General features: G+C 55.7%; 1 protein-coding gene across 1 annotated transcript in view; it reads right to left on the bottom strand.

Annotated features, from left to right (window-relative positions):
• Ephb2 (EPH receptor B2) overlaps positions 1–18811 on the bottom strand; it is a 160811-nt gene that overhangs the window by 18378 nt on the left and 123622 nt on the right. The window contains exons 5-6 of the mRNA XM_042688572.1: positions 18165–18500; positions 7186–7310 (exon numbers count right to left, since the gene is read on the bottom strand). Of these exons, the coding sequence (XP_042544506.1) occupies positions 7186–7310; positions 18165–18500 (461 nt within the window). The remainder of the gene's footprint in view (positions 1–7185; positions 7311–18164; positions 18501–18811) is intronic.

Raw genomic sequence — 18811 nt, 5'->3', positions numbered from 1 at the left:
CACACACACACACACTATGCCCACACACGCACGCACATATAACACACACATGTAATATACACACATGCACACACACACATACATATACATACCCACATACACATGCACACACATGCACACAATGCACATATACACATACACATATACACACATACACACACACACACACGATCACATGACACCAGGGAGCCGGGAAGACACTCCAGAGCAATGGAGATCACATGGGCAATGCTGTCACAGCACTGCAGCATGTAGACACACTCCCTAGGGCAGCTGGGCAGTTCCTTGATGTCTGCTTATCCACAGCAGGGGACGGCAATGATGGCTACTTCTCGGGTCACACAGGTCATGGAACACTCCAGAGCGTGGTGGGATACACTCAGTGGGATGAGGGGAATGGGACTCAACATGGCTGGGCAGTCTAGAAGTTGTTTTTTGTTTGTTTGTTTGTTTGTTTTTGGGTCTGGTGGTGGGGCCTGAACTCTGGTCCTGGGCGCTGTCCCTCAGCTCTTCAGCTCAAGGCTAGCACTCTACCACTTGAGCCACAGTGCCACTTCCGGCTTTTTTCTTTTTTCTTATATGGTGCTGAGGAATCGAACCCAGGGCCTCAGGCATGCAAGGCAAGCGTTCTACCACTGAGCCACCTTCCCAGCCCCTGGGTGGTCTAATAGGACAAGTCAAGGAACCCTTCCCAAGAATGGGCGCAATAAGAATGGAGCTTTTTGGGGGGCGAGCACTCGTGTTTGAACTCAGAACTTGGGCGCTGTCCTTCAGATTTTTCCCCACAAGGCTGGCGCCGCTCGACCCCTTGAGCCACGCCTCCCTTTAGGGCTTTCTTCCCCCACTCCCCACCTCCAGCTCTTTTTTTTGTGGTTAGTTGGAGATAAGTCTCACAGACCTTTCTGCCTGGGCTGGCTTTGAACTATGGTCTTCAGATCTCAGCCTGCTGAGTAGCTAGGATTACAGGTGTGAGCCACCAGCGCCTGGCTTTTAGAATGGATCTTTAAAGAGCAAATCGCAGTCACTTAGGCAAAGAGGGGCCTTGCTGGTGGATGGAGCCGCAGAAGCCTGGGAGTCAGGTCAGTGGGAGTCTGGGATATGTGACCATAAGAGGCAGCATGGGCAGAGGAAGACAGGAAGTCACTTCTCCCTGAGCCAGAACATCTGCAGCCTCCTCCAGGGAGATGCCCTGATTTCTCCCACAGCTGTGCCTCCCCTTCTGAGCCTCCAGGCCCATCTCTTCCTGCTGACGCAGGCTTATGAGAGTAGGGCTAGTCTGGTTTCTAGCAGGCCAAGCACAAGGCCCACACAGAGTCCTTCCCATTACCCACAGGGCAAGGCCAGCTCCCTACCTGGCCCTGCATAGTACAGTCTTTGCCAGCTCCTTCTGCCCTGTCCTCCAGGCTCCAACCACCTCTAATTACCTCCTCCTTCTCTGGGAGGACCGCCCGATCAATCTAGCAAACGCAAACATTATAGGGTTAAATCTGAGTTTCACATATGCAAGAAATATTACAAGTATGCCATGTAGTATTTTAGAAATATGCTAGAAATTGCTTTTAGATGTAAATTTAAGTGTGTGCCTTATAGTTTATTTATCTGCAATGCTGGGGGACAGAACCCAGAGCCTCGCACATGTGAGGAAAGTGTTCTCCTGTGGAGCCGCAGCCTCAGATTTTACCTCGCACTGAGCTCTCGTAAGCAGGTTTCCCTGGTATGAAATGCCATTTTCTCTCTTGCCTGGCCATGTCCTGTTCATCATCAAGATTCAAGGTAAGTGCTACACCTCTTCTGGAACCCTTCCTGGAGGTCCTAGTCAGGAGTTGCAAGTCCAACACCTTTTCTTCTAGCTATTGTTCTAAGACACACCTCCACCTCTTTTAAGGGTATGGGTTCTCTAAGGACAGGGGCCCAGGCTTTCAGCCCTAGGCTCAGGCTCAGGACACAGTAGGTGGAGAATGAACTCACCAAGACTCACATGCAGTCCCATGATTTACCAGTAGGTGCCACTGTGCATCATAGAATTCTACTCCAGTGGGAACTCTCCGCCCCATCCTGATAAAAGAGGGCTGGATTTCTGCACATGGGTATGGGTGGCCACGTTACCCATGCTGGAAGTTTTAAGTTTCTGATGTATGAGGAAGATAGAAGTAACCGCCAACCAGAGCAGACCCCTTCTCTAATGCTTCCGGCAAGATGGAACTGGATTCAGACACTAGGTAGTTATCCTTAATTGCATCACGACCATGGAAAGAGTCCTTTCACTTCCCGGGGACTCTGTGTGCCACTCCAGAAAATGGAGAAATAAAAGGCCAACCCCTCAGGGCTGTTGTAAAGATAAAATTAGACCAGGTGGTGCATGGCATGATGGAAGTACTCAGACATCGCCCTGTTTCGGCCTGTTCTCTCTCTGAGTCCTTTGAGCTGTGCAGTGATTGAACACCACTGGTGAGGGGAAAAAGTTCAGTAGGAAATCCGCAAGTATTCCTGGGCTCCAGTGGCCTATCATCCCAGATACTCAGGAGGCTGAGATCTGAGGATCACAGAAGCCATCCTGGGCAAGAAAATCTATGAGACTCTTATCTCCAATGAACCACCAAAAAAACTGGAAGTGGAGGTATGGTTCAAGTGGTAGAGCACCAGCCTTGAGCAGTCATGCTAAGGGATGGTGCCTAGGCCTTGAGTTCAAGCCCAGTACTGGCACAAAGAAAAAAAAAAAGAAAGCCATAACGTGAGTCCTTCCTGGAAATGGAGGGACAGTGCGGCACAGGGTGATGATCTTGGCCATCCAACCTCGCTTTTCTCATCTCTAAAGTAGGCCAACCATAAGCGGGTAGCACACTGGGTGGTGTGCAGGTCCAGGAGTGGTGGTTAGCCACATGCCCTCCTGGCATGCATGAGGACTTGCCTAGTAAAAGCTGCCTTAATCCTGTTACCCACACAGATAGAAAGTCCTCAAGGACATACCAGGCGGATGAATGAATGCGCAGGTGAGTGAATGAATGAGTGAACAGACCTCTGCAGACAGAGCCTGCTGCAGGTACGCGGGGTGACAACCGGAACACAGTCTCGGCGTTCACAGCTCACCTCCCCCCCCCCCCCCCCCCCCCGTCCCAATCCTGGCCCCTCCTGCCTGGGCTGGCCTTCTTCCTGGGTCTGTTGAGCAGACATTTCTGTGGAATAAACACTGATGGGGAGCTGCAGGGGGCATGGTCTGTGCTCCAGGCAGCCTGGGAAGATGGACGGATGGAAATGGCCAGCCAGGGTCTCGGAGCACACCCGGCAGTGGTTATCAGAACATCCCGGAGCCCTCTTGGCTGTCCGTTGGGGGCTCTGGGCAGGGTGGGGAGTGATCGTGGAGCTGGAGAGAGGCCTCACTTTTGGAGGGGCGGGAGGCCCCTTCCGGGGGGTGGGGCGGCAGGAGGGCGGGCGGGCTGAGGGCAGCAGGGCTCCTGCACCAAGGAAGACCTGGCGCGTGTGCAATTGGAAGACTGCGGGCACAGGGAAGAGCCCAGGTTAGCGAGAGCCACCGTGGACAGGGCTCTCTCACTGTGGTCCTCTGTCGCTCCCCCCCCATCTCTCTCCACATCTGGGGTCTCCTGGATCCCTCCTCCTGCCTCCATCGCCCCTCTGCACACCCCTGGCCATGCACCCACCGTCCAGCCCCAGCAGGCACCCCTGCAAATGGCCTGCTTGTCCCCAAAGTGCTCCTGCATGGCCCTGGGCTTCAAAATATTGCCCGAATCTGTCGGCCTCTCGCCGGCTCTGCCGCCAACCCCCTCTTCTCCCCCCCCCCCCCCCCCCGCCCCTGGTCCATGCCACCTGCACAGGGTCCTCCCGCATTCTATTCTCCACACAGCACGCGGCAGGAATCTAACAAAATCCGAGTCACCTCACATCATTCCAGAACCTTCCCATCCTACTTTAAATGAATCCAGACTCCCAAGGCCAGACATGACGTGGCCTGGCCTCTGTCTTCAACCTGCTCCCCGCCGTTCCCCCGCCTGCCCACATGGCTCCCGCCACGCTCCCTTCTCTAGTCTCCGAATGCAGCGACGTGTCCCTGCCTCAGGGCCTTTGAGCCTGCTGTGCCTGCTGCTGCCCGAAATGACCACTTTCTTCATTTGTCGGCCTGTGAGCCACGGTGCACTTCAAGGCTTCTCTCAGAAGTCACCGAGTGCAGGCATCCCCTCCCCCACACCAGGACTGTGGCTGTGCCCCCCCTCCCCCGTCCTTCACTGGCTCTGGGGTGGTGATGGGGTCACTGTCACGTCTTTCTAGCCCCCAGCGTCGGCCTGGCCCACATAGGGTGATAGAGAGGTCCAAATGGAGCAGTGCTCATCGCCCTGGCGGTGGATGCCAGTCCTGTGGCTTTCACCCAGTCTGGGCAGGGGGTGGAAGCAGAGCGGGGGGGGGGGGGGTGAGTCCTGTCCCCCTCTCCCTCCTCATCCCAGAACTACCATTGGGAACCCTGGGAGGCTGGGCCACCAGACAAAGAAAATATACCCTGATCCTTGCTCTGCATCACTCAGAATGTCCCCGTGCCTCAGTGTCCCCTTCCACTGTTTTTTCTGTTGGCTATTTGAACTCTGGGCCTGGGCTTTGTCCCTGAGCTTTGCAGCTCAAGGTGAGCGCTCTACCCCTTAAGCCACAGCACCACTTCAGTTTTCTGATGGTTCATTGGAGATAACAGTCGCATGGACTTCCCGCTTGGGCTGGCTTTGAACTGCGATCCTCAGATCTCAGCCTCCTGAGTAGCTAGGATGACAGGTGTGAGCCATCGGTGCGCAGCTGAAGGATACTACTTTGATGGTGACTCAGTGTGGCACACAGGGCCATGCGCAGGTGGCCACCAGACTCTGGGGAGCCTGAGGTTGGTCTGCTCTCAACGCCAGCTCTGGGGGCCAGCGCAGAGGTGGGCAGAGCCCACTCTCGGTTCACGCCTCCACCGGCCTCCCAGGCTGGCCTCCCGCTTGCAGGAGGAAATGGGTCGGTTGCGGGCAGAAGCCGCACCGGGGATTCCTCATTTCCGCTCCCGTCTTTGGGGACGAACACTCAGAGTTTCATTTAATCACAAAGCTTCTTAATTAGGTTTTTTTTTTTTTTTTTTTTTTTTGAGTTGCTAAGCCAGCCTTGCTGGAGGAAACAGACTATCAGGCACTGGCAGGGCTCAGGCCTTCCTGGGTCTGGACATAGGACATCAGGTGTCACCGGGCAAGCCTGCCAGGGGTGGCACTACTTCCTTGCTGCCTCAGGCCTCAGGGCCTGGCCGGTCACTTTCTAGAACCATCCCAACAGGCTCCTATGGAGCAGCTGCTGCGTGCCCAGCCTGGGGCCAACAGTGAGGAAATGACCAGTCTCCTCAGTGGGAGCTTACTGTCTGGCTCAAAGTAGAAGTGGCAGAGGCACCACTCCTCAGTGCTGAGCACATCAGGACAGCCCGGGTGCCGGTGGTTCACGCCTGTCATCCTAGCTACTCAGGAGGCTGAGATCTGAGGATCGAGGTTCAAAGCCAGCCCAGGCAGGAAAAAAAAAAATCTGCTAAGGTTTTTATCTAGCGGGGCCTCCTCCTCGTCTTCTTCTTCTCCTTCTTTTTTGTTGGTTGGTTGTGGGCCCTGAACTCTGGGCCTGGGCGCTGTCCCTCAGCTCTTCAGCTCAAGGCTAGCACTCTACCACTATGAGCCACAGCGCCACTTCCAGCTTTTTCTGTTTATGTGGCGCTGAGGAATCGAACCCAGGACCTCATGTATGCAAGGCAAGCGCTCTACCACTGAGCCACCTTCGCAGCCCCTGAGCCTCCTCCTTCCTGGGCAGGCTCTGTCAATCTCCTCCAGCCCTCATCTATCCAAGTCAGCCATTCATTGTGCCACCGCGCTGGGGAGGCCCAGCACCCACCACCAGTATGTGGGGCTTTCAGAGACAGGGTGGTTATGCCTGGTGCCTAGTGGGGTGGCGTTTGGGTGGATCCCACAGAACCAGGTGGGCAGGAGTGGGAGGAAGGTGGGGGGCGGGCTCAGAGAGCTCACTTCCTGCTTGGGCTCAGCCCACAGCAAGGGGCTCATTTGCATATTGGTTCAACAGGAATTGATGGGTATCTCTCAGGTGCAGGCCCAGGGCACTGGGGAGAAGGTGGTGATGGAGATGGAGGTCCATAACCTCTCGGAGAGGCAGGCTTAACTGAAGGAAGAAGCCGGGTAAGGCTGGGTTCTGAATCTGAGACTCACTAGCTGATCCAGCCAGTAAGAGGGTACAAGGGCTGGGCAGGGCCTCAGGAAAACAGGGTCTGGCAGGCCTGCGCAACCCCGTCTCCAGCTCTCTCCTCACAGCCTTTACAAAGGGGACCGTTCCCATCCACTCCTGGTCTCCAGGGGGCTTGCCCACAACCAAAGGCTGTCCTTTGCACTGTAGTCTGAGTTGAAGCCCTCTGACCTCTTCCCAGAGACCCTTGCGGTCTCGGTGGCTGTTTGGTGCCTCAGGAAGCAGGGGAGGGACTTAGAGGGATTTAGGGCCTGTTGTGTCCAGCCAGGCCAGTGCCTAGTTTGTGTCTACCTTTCTTCTAGACTCCTGTGGCACAGACCCTCCCCCCCCGCCCCCCCGCAATCAGGCAGAGCAGATGGGAGGGCAGGGTGCACCCCTGCCCTCTGCGGAGTACAGGACCAAGGTGGTGGCACAGCTGCCTCTTCTCCCTCACCCCTCCCGATGAGGGTGTCACAGGTGACCGCTGGCAATAGCGGCTCGGAGGGGTGAGGTCGCCTGCCTGAGGGTACTTGGCTGAGCTAAGGATGGAGTTGGGTCTTGAACTCACAGCTCTCAGTCCAATGTACTCCTTCCAGTCCTGGGTCCCTCGAGGGGGACGGGCAGGTCTGATCTAAAAGGCTCCAAGAGAAGCAGAGTAGCACTGGTCTGGACGCAGTGCAGCCTGGGAGGAAGGGCGGCCCTCACCTCTCAAGGAGGGGCCACGGACGGGACACTGGAAGCCTTCCCACACAAGAGGCAGGGGACCGCAAGCCACTGCCCTGAACAGCGTCTTTCTGGCTTGAACTCAGAACCTTTGCCCTTGCTAGGCAGGCACGCCAGCACTTGAATCACGCCCTCAGCCCAAGAGCAGCTTTTTGGAAACCCCATTTTCCCCAGTGTGAGGATCACTGAGGGGGAGAGGAGTGGGGGGGGGGGGGCGCAGGCTACCTTCTCGTAGTACTGCAGCTCGTAGTCCAGGATCACGCCATTGGGCTGGTCCGGCTGGGACCACGACAGGGTGATGCTGTCCACGGTGCGGCTCACCTGGTGCATGATGGACACGGCCGACGGGGCTGCAAGAGAGGCCAGAGGTCAGGGGTCAAGGGTCAGGAGTCCTCAGAGGGGCCCAGATGCATAGGAGCCACGGCATGTCGCTGAGGCCACAAAGACAGCTGGGCTTGTCAGGCGGGGCTGGGGGCTGCTGCTGTCCGGTCGCCTTTGGTAACAGACTCGGACAACACTGGCCAACCCAGAGAAGCTGGAGCCCCCTGGGATGCCCTGGGCCCCGCCCCGAGGGGCTGCACACCGTACTCTTCCTTTGCTCTATCTAGCAATGTCCGGTCTGTTGGGTGAGGCGCCGCACAGACCCTGGACATCGGACCCTGGACATGGCACAGGGACTCTGGGAGAGAGAAGCAGAGGGGTCCCATGATTCTTTCAACAACCTAGCACAGGGGCCCCCTACCTGCCACAGGACCAGTAGCAATGAGTAAAACTGACCCCTCACCCCCCCGCCCCCGCATATATGTGTATTTAGCACTTCACTCCTGAGAGTGAAAAACAGGTTGTCAATTCTTGCACGCAAACATTTCCGTCAGCGTTATTTACAACAGCCAAAAGGTAAAGACAATCCGAATGGAAATTATAGCCCAGGCATGGTGAGCTAGACTCTCTTCCTTTTTACTTTTCTTTCTTCTTGTGTTAGTACTACTAGGGCTTGAACTCAGGGCCTGAGTGCTGTCCCTGAGCTTTAGGATAGCAGGCGTGAGCCACTCATCCATCTAGGCTATCATTTCTGATTCCAGCTACTCAGGAGGTAGAGATAGGAGGATCACAATCTGAGGCCGGCCCTGGGCACGGTATTCGTACTGTGAGAAATAAACTACAAGCAAAAAAAAAAAAAAGGCAAACGTGTGAGGCTCTGAGTTCAAAATCCAGTACCACTAAGAAAAATATGAAAGAGAAATCTAGCCATGAAAAGGGGAGTCACAGTACAGTGTAGACCTACCTCAAACACGGGCTAAGACCCGCACCAACACTTCTGCACAGCACCATTCTACTTATGAAATATTAGGAATGAGTCCTCAGGGGGCAGAAAGCAGATTGATGGTTGTTGGGGACCATCAGGGAAGAATGTTTTTTTGGGGGGCAGGGGAGTGATGAAAATGTTTTGGAGCCAGGAGCTGGTGGCTTGTCTGCAATCCTTAGCTACTCAGGAGGCTGAGATCTGAGGAACACAGTTCAAAGCCAGTCTGCGCACTTAAGTCTGTGAGTCTGTCATTTCCAACTAACCACCACCAAAAAGCAGGAAGCGGAGCCGTGGCTCAAGTGGTAGAGTGCTAGCCTTGAGCAAAACAAAACAAAAAGTGAGAGTTCGAAGCTCTGGGTTCGAGTTCTAGTACTGGCACAAAAAACCCAAAAAACAAAGAAGGAGCCATTTAGTCCAATTCCTTCATTTTACACCTGCGGGGTCCCAAGGAAAGCTGGGGACTACCAGAGACCCAAGTTCATGGTCAGCCTTCTCTTGATGCCTTCTCATCTGTCACGTGTCAGACTTGGCCTGTCCCCCCATTCACCACACATCTGTGCTTTCTCCCCCCACCCCCCATATAGGAGAGAACAGAAGTTCTGAGGGGTGAGGGACTTCCAGAGGCCACGATGCCACCGCTGGGAGGGTGGATTTGAACCCCAGTGTGTTGCTCTGCAGAGGAGCTGTCGTCCACACAGGGAGGGATGTCCAGGCCAAGCTCTGGTGGGGTTTTCCTGGTGGTGCCTCTTGCCTCCTGAGGCCCGGGGGCTCAGGGTGCCGGGAGAGGACTCACAGGGTGTGGGGAGCACTTCCTGAACTTGCAGCTCTGGGACATATCATGTCAGCCCCCAGCCTACATCCCAGGCCTGGCTGCAGCTCTGGGAACTCCCGATATTCCATTCTCTGGGCTTGATCACTCATTTCCTGCCTCTGCTTCTGTCCCCCGAATGTCCCAGCTTCCCGTGCACCACGGCTTAGGCTGGCAGGTCTCCAGGGCCTGCACTGCTCAAGCTTGGGTGGGCGTCAAGAGAACCAGAAACCTTGTTTCTGACAAAACCCTTCACCTCTGAGGTGGTAAACTATGAAAGAACTGGGCACTTGGCTGCAAGGAGGCCAAAGAGCCTTCTGATTTATGTATGTATATGTATATGTATACGTATACGTGTATGTATATGTATATGTATACGTATACGTGTATGTATATGTATATGCATACGTGTATGTATATGTATATGTATACGTATATGTGTATGTATATGTATATGTATACGTGTATGTATATGTATATGTATACGTATATGTGTATGTATATGTATATGTATGTGTATGTGTATGTATATGTATACGTATATGTATATGTATACGTATATGTGTATGTATATGTATATGTATATGTATATGTATATGTATGTATATGTATATGTGTATGTGTATGTGTATGTGTATGTGTATGTATATGTATATGTATGTATGCATGTGTGTATTGTCCTGGTCCTTGGCCTTGAACCCAAGGCCTAGGTGTTGTCCCTGAGCTTTTTGGCTCAAGGCTGGCATTACTTGAGCCATAGCTCTACTTCCTGCTTCTTGGTGGTTGGGATAAGAATCTCATGGACTTTCCTGCCTGGAGCCCCCATCCTCAGATCTCAGCCTCCTGAGTAGCTGGGTGTGCAGATGTGAGCATCGGTGTCCAGTGAGGCCTTGTCTTGGAGGACCTGGAGGACCAGAGTAAGAGTGGTGGGTGGCCTGTCCCTCACGGAGACAAGATCATCCTGCAACAGCCCTGTGGCCCGGCCCGCCCAGCGCTGCACCGGTTAACACTCGGCTGATCCGCGGGTCTGACGTGATGATCACACTCCTTTCCAGATGAGAAAAGGAGGATGTGTGAAGCCACTCTCTCACACACACTGAGCAAGCCATGGGCTGGGATTTGAACCCTGGCCCAACAGTGGCCATCTGCCTTCTCTCCTCCACAGAGTTGGCTCTGCAGGCTGACCAGGGCAGTCTGGGAAGCAGAGGCCAGCAGGGGGGCTCTACCCCGTGGCTCACCTCGGGGAGCTGGCTCTCACCCGGCATGGAGGAGGTCTGGGCTGCAGGCTCGGTGGCCGGCTTGGGTTTCAGGCAGCTCTCTGGGCTCTGATCCCCTAAACCCTCTAACTCGGGTGTGGCGAGCACAGCACATTTGCAGGGAAGACGATCAAGGCAGACCAGAGGGGGATGAGCTGGGCCGGGCCCCTCTCCTGGAATCCAGGGATTAACGGGGAGAAAAGGGACAGCTGGATGTGTCCTCCAGCCCCTCCTGCCGCCACCTACCCGGGGTCAGGTTTCCCTAGAAGCTGGGCATCAGGGAATTCTGGTATTTTCAATTACCAGCCGGGCACGCCGGCAAGGGGATGGGGTCAGCGGTGCCCTGTGACCCCTGTGGGGAGATGGAGCCCCAGGGAGTAAGCACAAAAGAGGCTTGTGGCTCAGGGGCCGGGCAGGGAGGAGGGCGCGGGGGGGGGGGGGGGGGCTGTGGCCTTGTCTGCAGCAGGTGGCCAGGGGCCCTGCTGACCCCTCCCCCAGCTCTGGGGAAACTGAAGTCTCTCTCTAGAAGGAGCTTCCTTCCCCATAGCCAGTGAGGCTGGACAGGGTGTCCGGTGCTGGACGAGGGTCTCTCATGGCTCTGTGAGGTGCATAAGGGGTCTCGAGGGACTTCTGGGACTGGGGCCTGAGGCCCCGCCTACTGCACGGGGAGTTGGGGGTTCACTGGGGGACACCTTAGTACCCTGAGCACTGACCTCCCAGACTTGGCTTTGACCTTTTCACACGGCAAAGGCCCCTGGAGGGAAGATGGAAGAGGGAGGAGGGAGGGAGGAGGGAGGGAGGAGGGAGGGAGGAGGGAGGGAGGAGGGCTGGCACTGCTGTCTGAGGCTCATGCCCAGCCCAGATCACACAGTCTCAATGCCTCTCAAACACCTTTGTGTCTGAGATGGGCCCTCAATGGCTTCCTATTGTCCCCTGGAATAAAACACAAGACCAACAAGGCCCACTTGCCCAGGATCTGCCAGTTCTGCACTCAGCCCCTCTCCAGCACCAGACACAGGAGGTCTTTTCCACAAATGCACACATGCAGTCTGGGAGCCTTGGCCCCACAGCTCTGTCCAGAAACCTCCTCCGGGATGCCTTCCCTGACTACCTCTCCCTTCCACTTGCTCTAGGCCTCATACTCTCTGCATTTTCTTTCGTGTGTGTGTGTGTGTGTGTGCGCGCGCCAGTCATGGGGCTTGAACTCTGGGCCTGGGTGCTGTCCCTCAGCTCCTCAGCTCAAGGCTAGCACTCTACTACTTGAGTCACAGTGCCACTTCCGATTTTCTGGTGGTTTATTGGAGGTAAGAGTCTCATGGGCTTTCCTGCCTAGGCTGGCTTTGCACTGTGATCCTCAGATCTCAGCCTCCTGAGTAGCTAGGATTACAGGCGTGAGCCACCAGTGCTTGGCTCTCGGCATTTTCTTTATTGCATTAACTTTATGTGAAAAGAGGGACCAATTGTATTAAGTGAAGTAAGCCAGGCCCAAAGAAACATAGGTCCCATAGTTTCCCTTATTTGTAATAACTAGTATATGTCTGAGTCAAGCAGAAAAGGTCAGTTCAATTGATGTTAGGGAAATGAACCCTAAGATATGTATTTAAATGTTTTTTTTCTTTCTTGCAATTGTTTCTAACACATATTTATAAGATTATTTCTTTGTTGCTTTGTATGTCCCTCCCCCACGGTATAACCCCTGCTTTCACTGTATTTGATATCGGTATAATTTGTGGAGGGGAAGGGCAAAAACAAATCATTTATATAGGGATACAGGTGGACCCATTGCAACAATGAGATGTACAAGTCGTTATGTCGAAAACGAACTTTACAACTTTGGTAGGAGGGGAGAGGAGGGTTGGGTGGGGGGGGTAGGGGGAGGATGGGATGGGAAGGGGAAACAAAGGAGGAGGCTACAATGCTTGATAAGAAATGTACTCATTATCTTGCCCATGTAATTGTAACCCCTCTGTACAGTATTTTCACAATAAAAAGTAAATTTAAAAAATAAAAAAAAAAAAAGAGGGACCAGTCCCTTATTCCCAGTGCCTGGAACTGTGTGCAGCTCACGGAAAGGCGCTTGAACAGTATTTATTGGAGGAAGGAAAGGAGAGAGGGAGGTTGGGAGGAAGGGAGAAAAGGAGGAGGGGAAGTAGGGAAGTAGCAGGGCAGGAGGAAGTGCTCTCGTGACAATATGCTTGCTGAAAGATAAAAGCCAAGAACTGCATAAAAGGGAGGGAAGCACGTCATCCTCCTTCCATCCTGTTGCCTGGGACATAATGTGATGTCTGGAGAAACTGCAGCCATTTTGGTCCACAGAACAAGAAGTTGTACATTAAAGTCTGTGAGTTGTCATCATTCCTATCATCCTGCATTCTTCACACATAGGATGGAGAAGACCCGTTTTGTCTGTATCGTCTTGTGCAAACAACTTTTGCATGGTTAGTATCCCCCCCCTCCTCTTTCTCTCTGATTGTGGGTCATGTGACTTTGTGGCCAATAGGATATAGGCAGATAAAGGCTAAGCAAAGGTTTGAAAAGCCTAGGTTTGTATCTGCCAGCTGGTGTGTACCTCGTGCTGGTGACTGCCACGAGGCCATGGTGAGTGGAGTAGCTGCTGCCCCTCCACCCTCCTGGAACCAGGCCCACCCTGGACCTCCCGAGAGCCGCTGACCCCCAGACGCCACGGAGCGCCCACGAATCCTGAAGAGCTGCCAGCCACACGGAGCAGACAAGCCGCAGACGGACAAACGGATGGACAAATGCACCCTGAGGAGGCCGGGGCACCGGAGCCTCGGCTCCAGCTTCTCTTCTGCCGTGGGTCTGGAGTTCAGGACTGGCCCTACACAGCGGTGGGCTCTGACTTCCCTCCCACAGGACCCGGAGACCACGCCATCTTCCCCAGGGACGCGCACAAGGACCCAGGCAGAGGGGCAGGCCACAGCATTTGTCCAGCAGGTCGTGAGACTGAGCCATTGTGTGCCCACCCATGGCTGGCAAGGGGCCTGAGCCAGGCAGCAGGGAGGGCTGGAGATCCTTCCTTTCCCTCCCTCCCTCCCTCATCCCTCTCCTTCTCCTCTTCTTCTTCTTCTTCTTCTTCCCTCCTCCTCCTCCTCCTCCTCCTCCTCCTCCTCCTCCTCCTCCTCCTCCTTCTCCTCCTCCTCCTCCTCTGTGTGTGTGTTGGTATTGGGCTTGAACCCTGGGCCGCCGCCGCCGCCGCCTCCTCCTCCTCCTCCTCCTCCTCCTCCTCTGTGTGTGTGTTGGTATTGGTATTGGGCTTGAACCCTGGGCCGCCTCCTCCTCCTCCTCCTCCTCCTCCTCCTCCTCCTCCTCCTCCTCCTCCTCCTCCTCCTCCTCCTCCTCCTCCTCCTCTGTGTGTGTGTTGGTATTGGTATTGGGCTTGAACCCTGGGCCTGTGCACTGTCCCTTAGCTTTTCTGCTCAAGGCTGGTGCTCAACCACTGGAGCCACAGTTCCACTTCCAGCTTTTTGGCAGTTAATTGGAGATAAGAGTTTCACTTTTCTGCCTGTGCTGGCTTCCAACAGTGATCCTCAGATCTCAGCCTCCTACTGAGTGGCTGGGGCTACAGGCATGAGTCACTGGCTCCAGCAAGAGTTGCAAGGCTTTGCATGAGGAAGTCGTGTGGCACGGTGGCCTGGGGTGACTAGGGTACTGTGGATGCGCTGTGCTGGGGATGGGCTGAGAGATCCCGGGAGGCCCTGGAACACCGCAGGGCCCTGCTTTCCTCTTCCTAACAGGAAGTGTGTATACGGTAAGCACTCTGGGAAGTGATGCACAGCAGGAGGTCCTTCTGCAATGGGCAGGACTCTAAGTCTCCAATGACCACACGAATCCTGGGGACCTGTGACAATGTCACCTGTTGCATCCTGGTTACCCAGGTACACTCAACTTCATCTTAGGTACCAGTTGGGCATGGTGGCTCACACCTGTAATTCAAGCTACCCAGGAGGTAAGATCAGAAAGACTGAGCTTGCAGGTGGGCCTGGGTAGAAGTAAATCCACAAGATCCCACCTCAACCAATAAGCTGGGTGTGGTGTCTCGTGCATGTGATCCCTGCGGTGCAGGAGGTTGTAGGTAGGAGGGCTAAGGTCTGAGGCTGCCTCCAGGAAAAGCACAAAACCTTCCCTGAAGAATAAGGAACCCAAAACGGGCTAGGGATGTGGCTCAAATGGCAGGGTGCTTGCACGAAGCCCCGAGTTCAAACCCCAGTAACACCAAAGCCCTTAAAAGGGGCTGGTGAGCTGAAGCAGGTGAAGAGCTGGGCGCTATAGCTGCTTCTGAGACCAGAGGCTCCAGGTAAGCACCCCAGAGGGGCCTGGGGAGCTCAGGGCAGACCCAGCTGATCCCGCGCTAGCAAACAGAGCCCTGACCTTGCCTCCTGCCATACGGAGCCATGAGGGCCTAGGCCTGCGGCCCCTCCGGTCACACTCTCTGGGAGAGAGGAGTTAGGCAGGCCCGGCATGCAGTCCTTCCTTATTCCCTGCCCCGCTGGGACAGAAGGACGGAAATGCCTCCTCCGCTTCATCACAGGTGACCACTCCCCACCCAAAGCTCATTCCCCAGGGCGTGGCCCCTGTCTGAGGGAGGGACCCTGCGTGGCCCTGTGACAACAATCCAGGCTCTGCCCTGTCCTGCCATCGTAGAGAGGACCACCACTCGGCACTACGGAGCCACCGCGAAGGGGTTGTCCTGCGTCTGCCCCCCTCACACAGGAGGGGAAGCGGCCTTTGCTCGCTGGAGCAAATGCAGGGCTATGCTCTGCCCAGGAGACCCCTCCGTGAGGCGGGACCCAGCCCATGGGCAGGAAGCGGCCGGCAGGTTTGAGCTGGGCACTGGTGGCTCACGCCTGTCATCCTAGTTACTCAGGAGGCTGAGATCTGAGGATCATGGTCTGAAGCCTAGTGAGCAGGAAAGTCAGGGATACATTTACCTCCAACTAGCCAGCAAACAAAGAAAAAAAGGCCAGAAGTTAGGCTGTGGCTCAACTGGTAGAGCACCAGCCTTGCGAAACAAAGCTCAGAGATGGCACCCAGGTCTTGAGCTCAAGCCCTAGTACTGGCACTAAAAAAGAAAAAAAAAGAATTAGGTTTGTCCACTTGACTGACAACCTAGACCATGTCTGGAACCTGGTGCAGTGGTAGTGTGGCAGGTGGCTGTGTGTGTGTGTGTGTGTGTGTGTGTGTGTGTGAGAGAGAGAGAGAGAGAGAGAGAGAGAGAGAGAGAGCGTGTACTTGCATGTGTCCTGCACAGGCCCTGCATCACGGGAAGGCCTCTCCTCCACTCCTCACAGGGACAGGGCTGTCCCTGACTGCTTCAATGCCATCTCCCAGCGCAGCTCTCCTGCCCGCCTTTCCTCCCTCCCTCCGGGTTCCCTGGTATGTTCCTGTCTTTTGGGTCCAGGAAGAAGGCAGGGGCCTGATGCCCGGGGCCCTGGATGCCGGGTCTGCTTCCTCCTTCTTTAAGCTCAGCCCCTCCGCCCTGAGAGGCTCAGGAGAGGTGAGCTCTGGCTTGGGATGGGTTTATGAAGTCGGAAGACAGCGCTGGCCCTGCTGCCGGCCTGGGATCGGGAGCGAGGCTCCGTCACTTGACCAAAAGAAATCGCTTTTCCTTTTAAGGCAGCGAGCAGGATATTTATTTACTGGATTTCAGAGTCTGTCTATGGATGCCCGGGTGGGGAGATCATGTCCAGGGCCTGCTCCCAGCCCTGCCCTGCTTCGCCAGGCCCCGCCCACCTCACCCCTGCCCTGCTTCTCCAGGCCCCGCCCACCTCCCCAAACCCTTCAGCAAATACTCAAGGACTGCTCCCTGCGGGGGGTGTCCCCAGGGCGTCCCCTCCCCCTCGAGGTGCCGGGGAAAGGCTTGCTGAGGAAAAGCAGACCCTCTTGCACTCTGCCAAACTGGCGGAGGGGTGGGGAAGACGGACGGCTCAGGGCTGGAAGGCAAGGCTGAAATTGCAGCCGCAGGAACCTGGAGGCCACAGTGCTGGGGTGGGGGAAAGGAGGACTCCCACCCAGCTGGGAGTCAGTGGAAGGAGGTAAGGTTGGAAGGGCAGGGCTTGTGCAAAGGCCCTGTGGCTGACAAGCCTGGTGCTCAGTTGGGGGTGGGGGAATGGCGGCTTGGGGAGGGGCTGAGTCTCTTTCCGGCCTCCATGTTTCTCCCGGGACCTCTTCCTCCCTGTAAGATCCCACGTCTCTTTGTGAGGAGCCCCTCCAGGCCTTCCACGTGCACCTCAAACACCTCCCCCTTAGGAAGCCCTTCAGGAGCACCCTGCTCGCTACCCAGGAGGGAAGGATGTCCCCAGTGCCTGAGGGCCTCGTGGGCCTCACTCTGCCCCTTACCCCCAAGGCAGAAATCCTCAAGGGCCGGCGACTGCCCCGGGTAACTGAAAGGCACGGGTTCCCGGCTTCACAGAGGGACTTGGCACAAGCAACGCCATCTTTTTGGGCCTCAGTCTTCACCTCCAGCGAAGGGGCTGAGGTGGGGAGGGCGTGGGGCTGGGGAGGACCTGCAGGGACTCAGCGTCCCTCGGACCGGAGTTTCCTTTCTGTTGTGTGGGGACAACCGCTCTGGCCACTTGCTAAACATGCAAATCCTCGGGTTCATCTCGGGGGGATCATGTTCTGAGAAAATCCCCGTGGGGGTCAAACGCAGTCTGGTGGGAAACCGAGGCCTAGGAGGAGGAAGGACTTTCCTAGGTGTGGCAGAAGGGAATGGCATCTCCTGGCTTTGCCATGGCCTTGCTTTGGCCAGCGAGGGATGTGGCACAGCTCCCACCATGGCTCCTGCCTGTCTCCTTGAGAGAAATAAGCCTGGGGTAGCTGCTGGTGCCATGAGGAGGGGAAGACAGGAGGAAGAGACAGAATGTATCCGGGACTCCTGCCTAGTGCTGGCCAAAAGTCAAGCTCTAACTCATCACACACATACAATGAGCAAGGAAACACACGTTTACTGTTCTCAACAACCACATTTGGGGGAGGGCAGTTTGTTATGCAGCACTATTGCCGCAGTAGCTGACTGATACATTAAACGTCTCACAGCACAGGGAAGGCAAACCTAGAATCTGAACCAGCTCTCTGGAGGGCCAGGGATGCGGCTCAAGCAGAACAATGCCTATGTTGTAAGCACAAGACTCCTGAGTTCCAGCCCCAGAGCTGCTAACCCGCGTCTCCTGTTACTCACTGCACAGCACTGCTGCCACTGGCCTTCCTGTCTTCTTCTACCCTAAGACATAGAGGGTCAAAACCACCCGCTCACTTCTGGCCTTTTCCATATGGGGGGAGGAGGAAGCCCTCTTCCTTTTTTTGGGGGGGGGAGAGGCAGGGGTGCCAATATTGGGGCTTGAACTCAGAGCCTAGGGCTCTCATGTAACTTTTGTTCCAGTCTGGAGCTCTACCGCTTGAGCCATAGCTCTACTTCTGGCTTTTTGCTGGTTAATTGGAGATAAGAGACTCACAGACTTTCCTGTCCAGGTTAGCCTTGAACCATGATCCTCAGATCTCAGCCTCCTCAGTTGCTAGGATTATAGGTGTGAGCCACCAGCACCTGGCCCGTTTCCATCCTTTTTAAGCCTCTGAACGAAGGTTGCGTCTTTTATGTGTTAGCAGCATATAACTTCGACGTTCCGTTACGCACTCGGCCAAAGGCAGCCGTTACTACACACAGCACTCCAGGGGGGAGAGAGGGCGCACACCCCCTGGGCTGGACACCCCACGCGAAAAGCTTGGGAGAGGCGTCTCTCCCGAGGGCCAGCGGGGCTCCTGCCTCTCCCCCTCCCCCCTCCCCCACTCCCCTTCCCCCCTCCCCCTGCCGACTCACCTGCTTGGTTGGTAGTGATGTTCACGGAGGCAAACTGCGGGGAGAAGGGGCTCTGGTCAGTGACGCCGTTCACAGCCTGGATCTCGAAGGTGTACTGGGTGTGGGCCAGCAGGTCGCTGATGTAGACGCGGGGCTCGGTCAGGCCCAGCTGGCGCGGCGCGTACTGCACATTGTCCCCGCAGCGGGTGCAGGCCCCCCGGCCCGAGCCACAGCTCTTGCAGATGATGTTGTAGACGAGATCCTCGCGGCCCCCCGAATCCCGGGGTGGCGTCCACTCTAGCATGAGGGAGGTCTCGTTGACGCTGGAGATCACCGCCTGGGGTGCTGAGGGAATGGCTGGGGGGGGGGGGAGGAGGGGATGGGGTGTCAGCGGCGGGGGGGGCCCTCTGAGGCCCCACCGCCGGGCTCCGCATCCTAAGACTTCCTCCCGTCCACCCACCTGTGAGAAACTTCTAGAACATAGCTTCCTCCTGGATATCTCATAACTGCTTGGCTTTTGGGGGGCTCCAGCCTCCTTGGCATTTGTTTGCCCCCGGGGGATGGGTGCTGTGGTGTCTGGGGCGATACCTATATCCTGTCTTTTCCCACCTCTCTTTCTAATAGAACCGACGTTAACTAGGGTGGTAATTTGTCTGTCTAGAAGGTTC

The sequence above is a fragment of the Dipodomys spectabilis genome, unplaced genomic scaffold (genome assembly GCF_019054845.1).
Source record: "Dipodomys spectabilis isolate Male_0828 unplaced genomic scaffold, ASM1905484v1 ptg000118l, whole genome shotgun sequence".
NCBI classification, from domain to species: domain Eukaryota; kingdom Metazoa; phylum Chordata; class Mammalia; order Rodentia; family Heteromyidae; genus Dipodomys; species Dipodomys spectabilis.
Note: the sequence above shows the minus strand (reverse complement) of the source record. Positions and strands in the feature narration are given on the sequence as shown.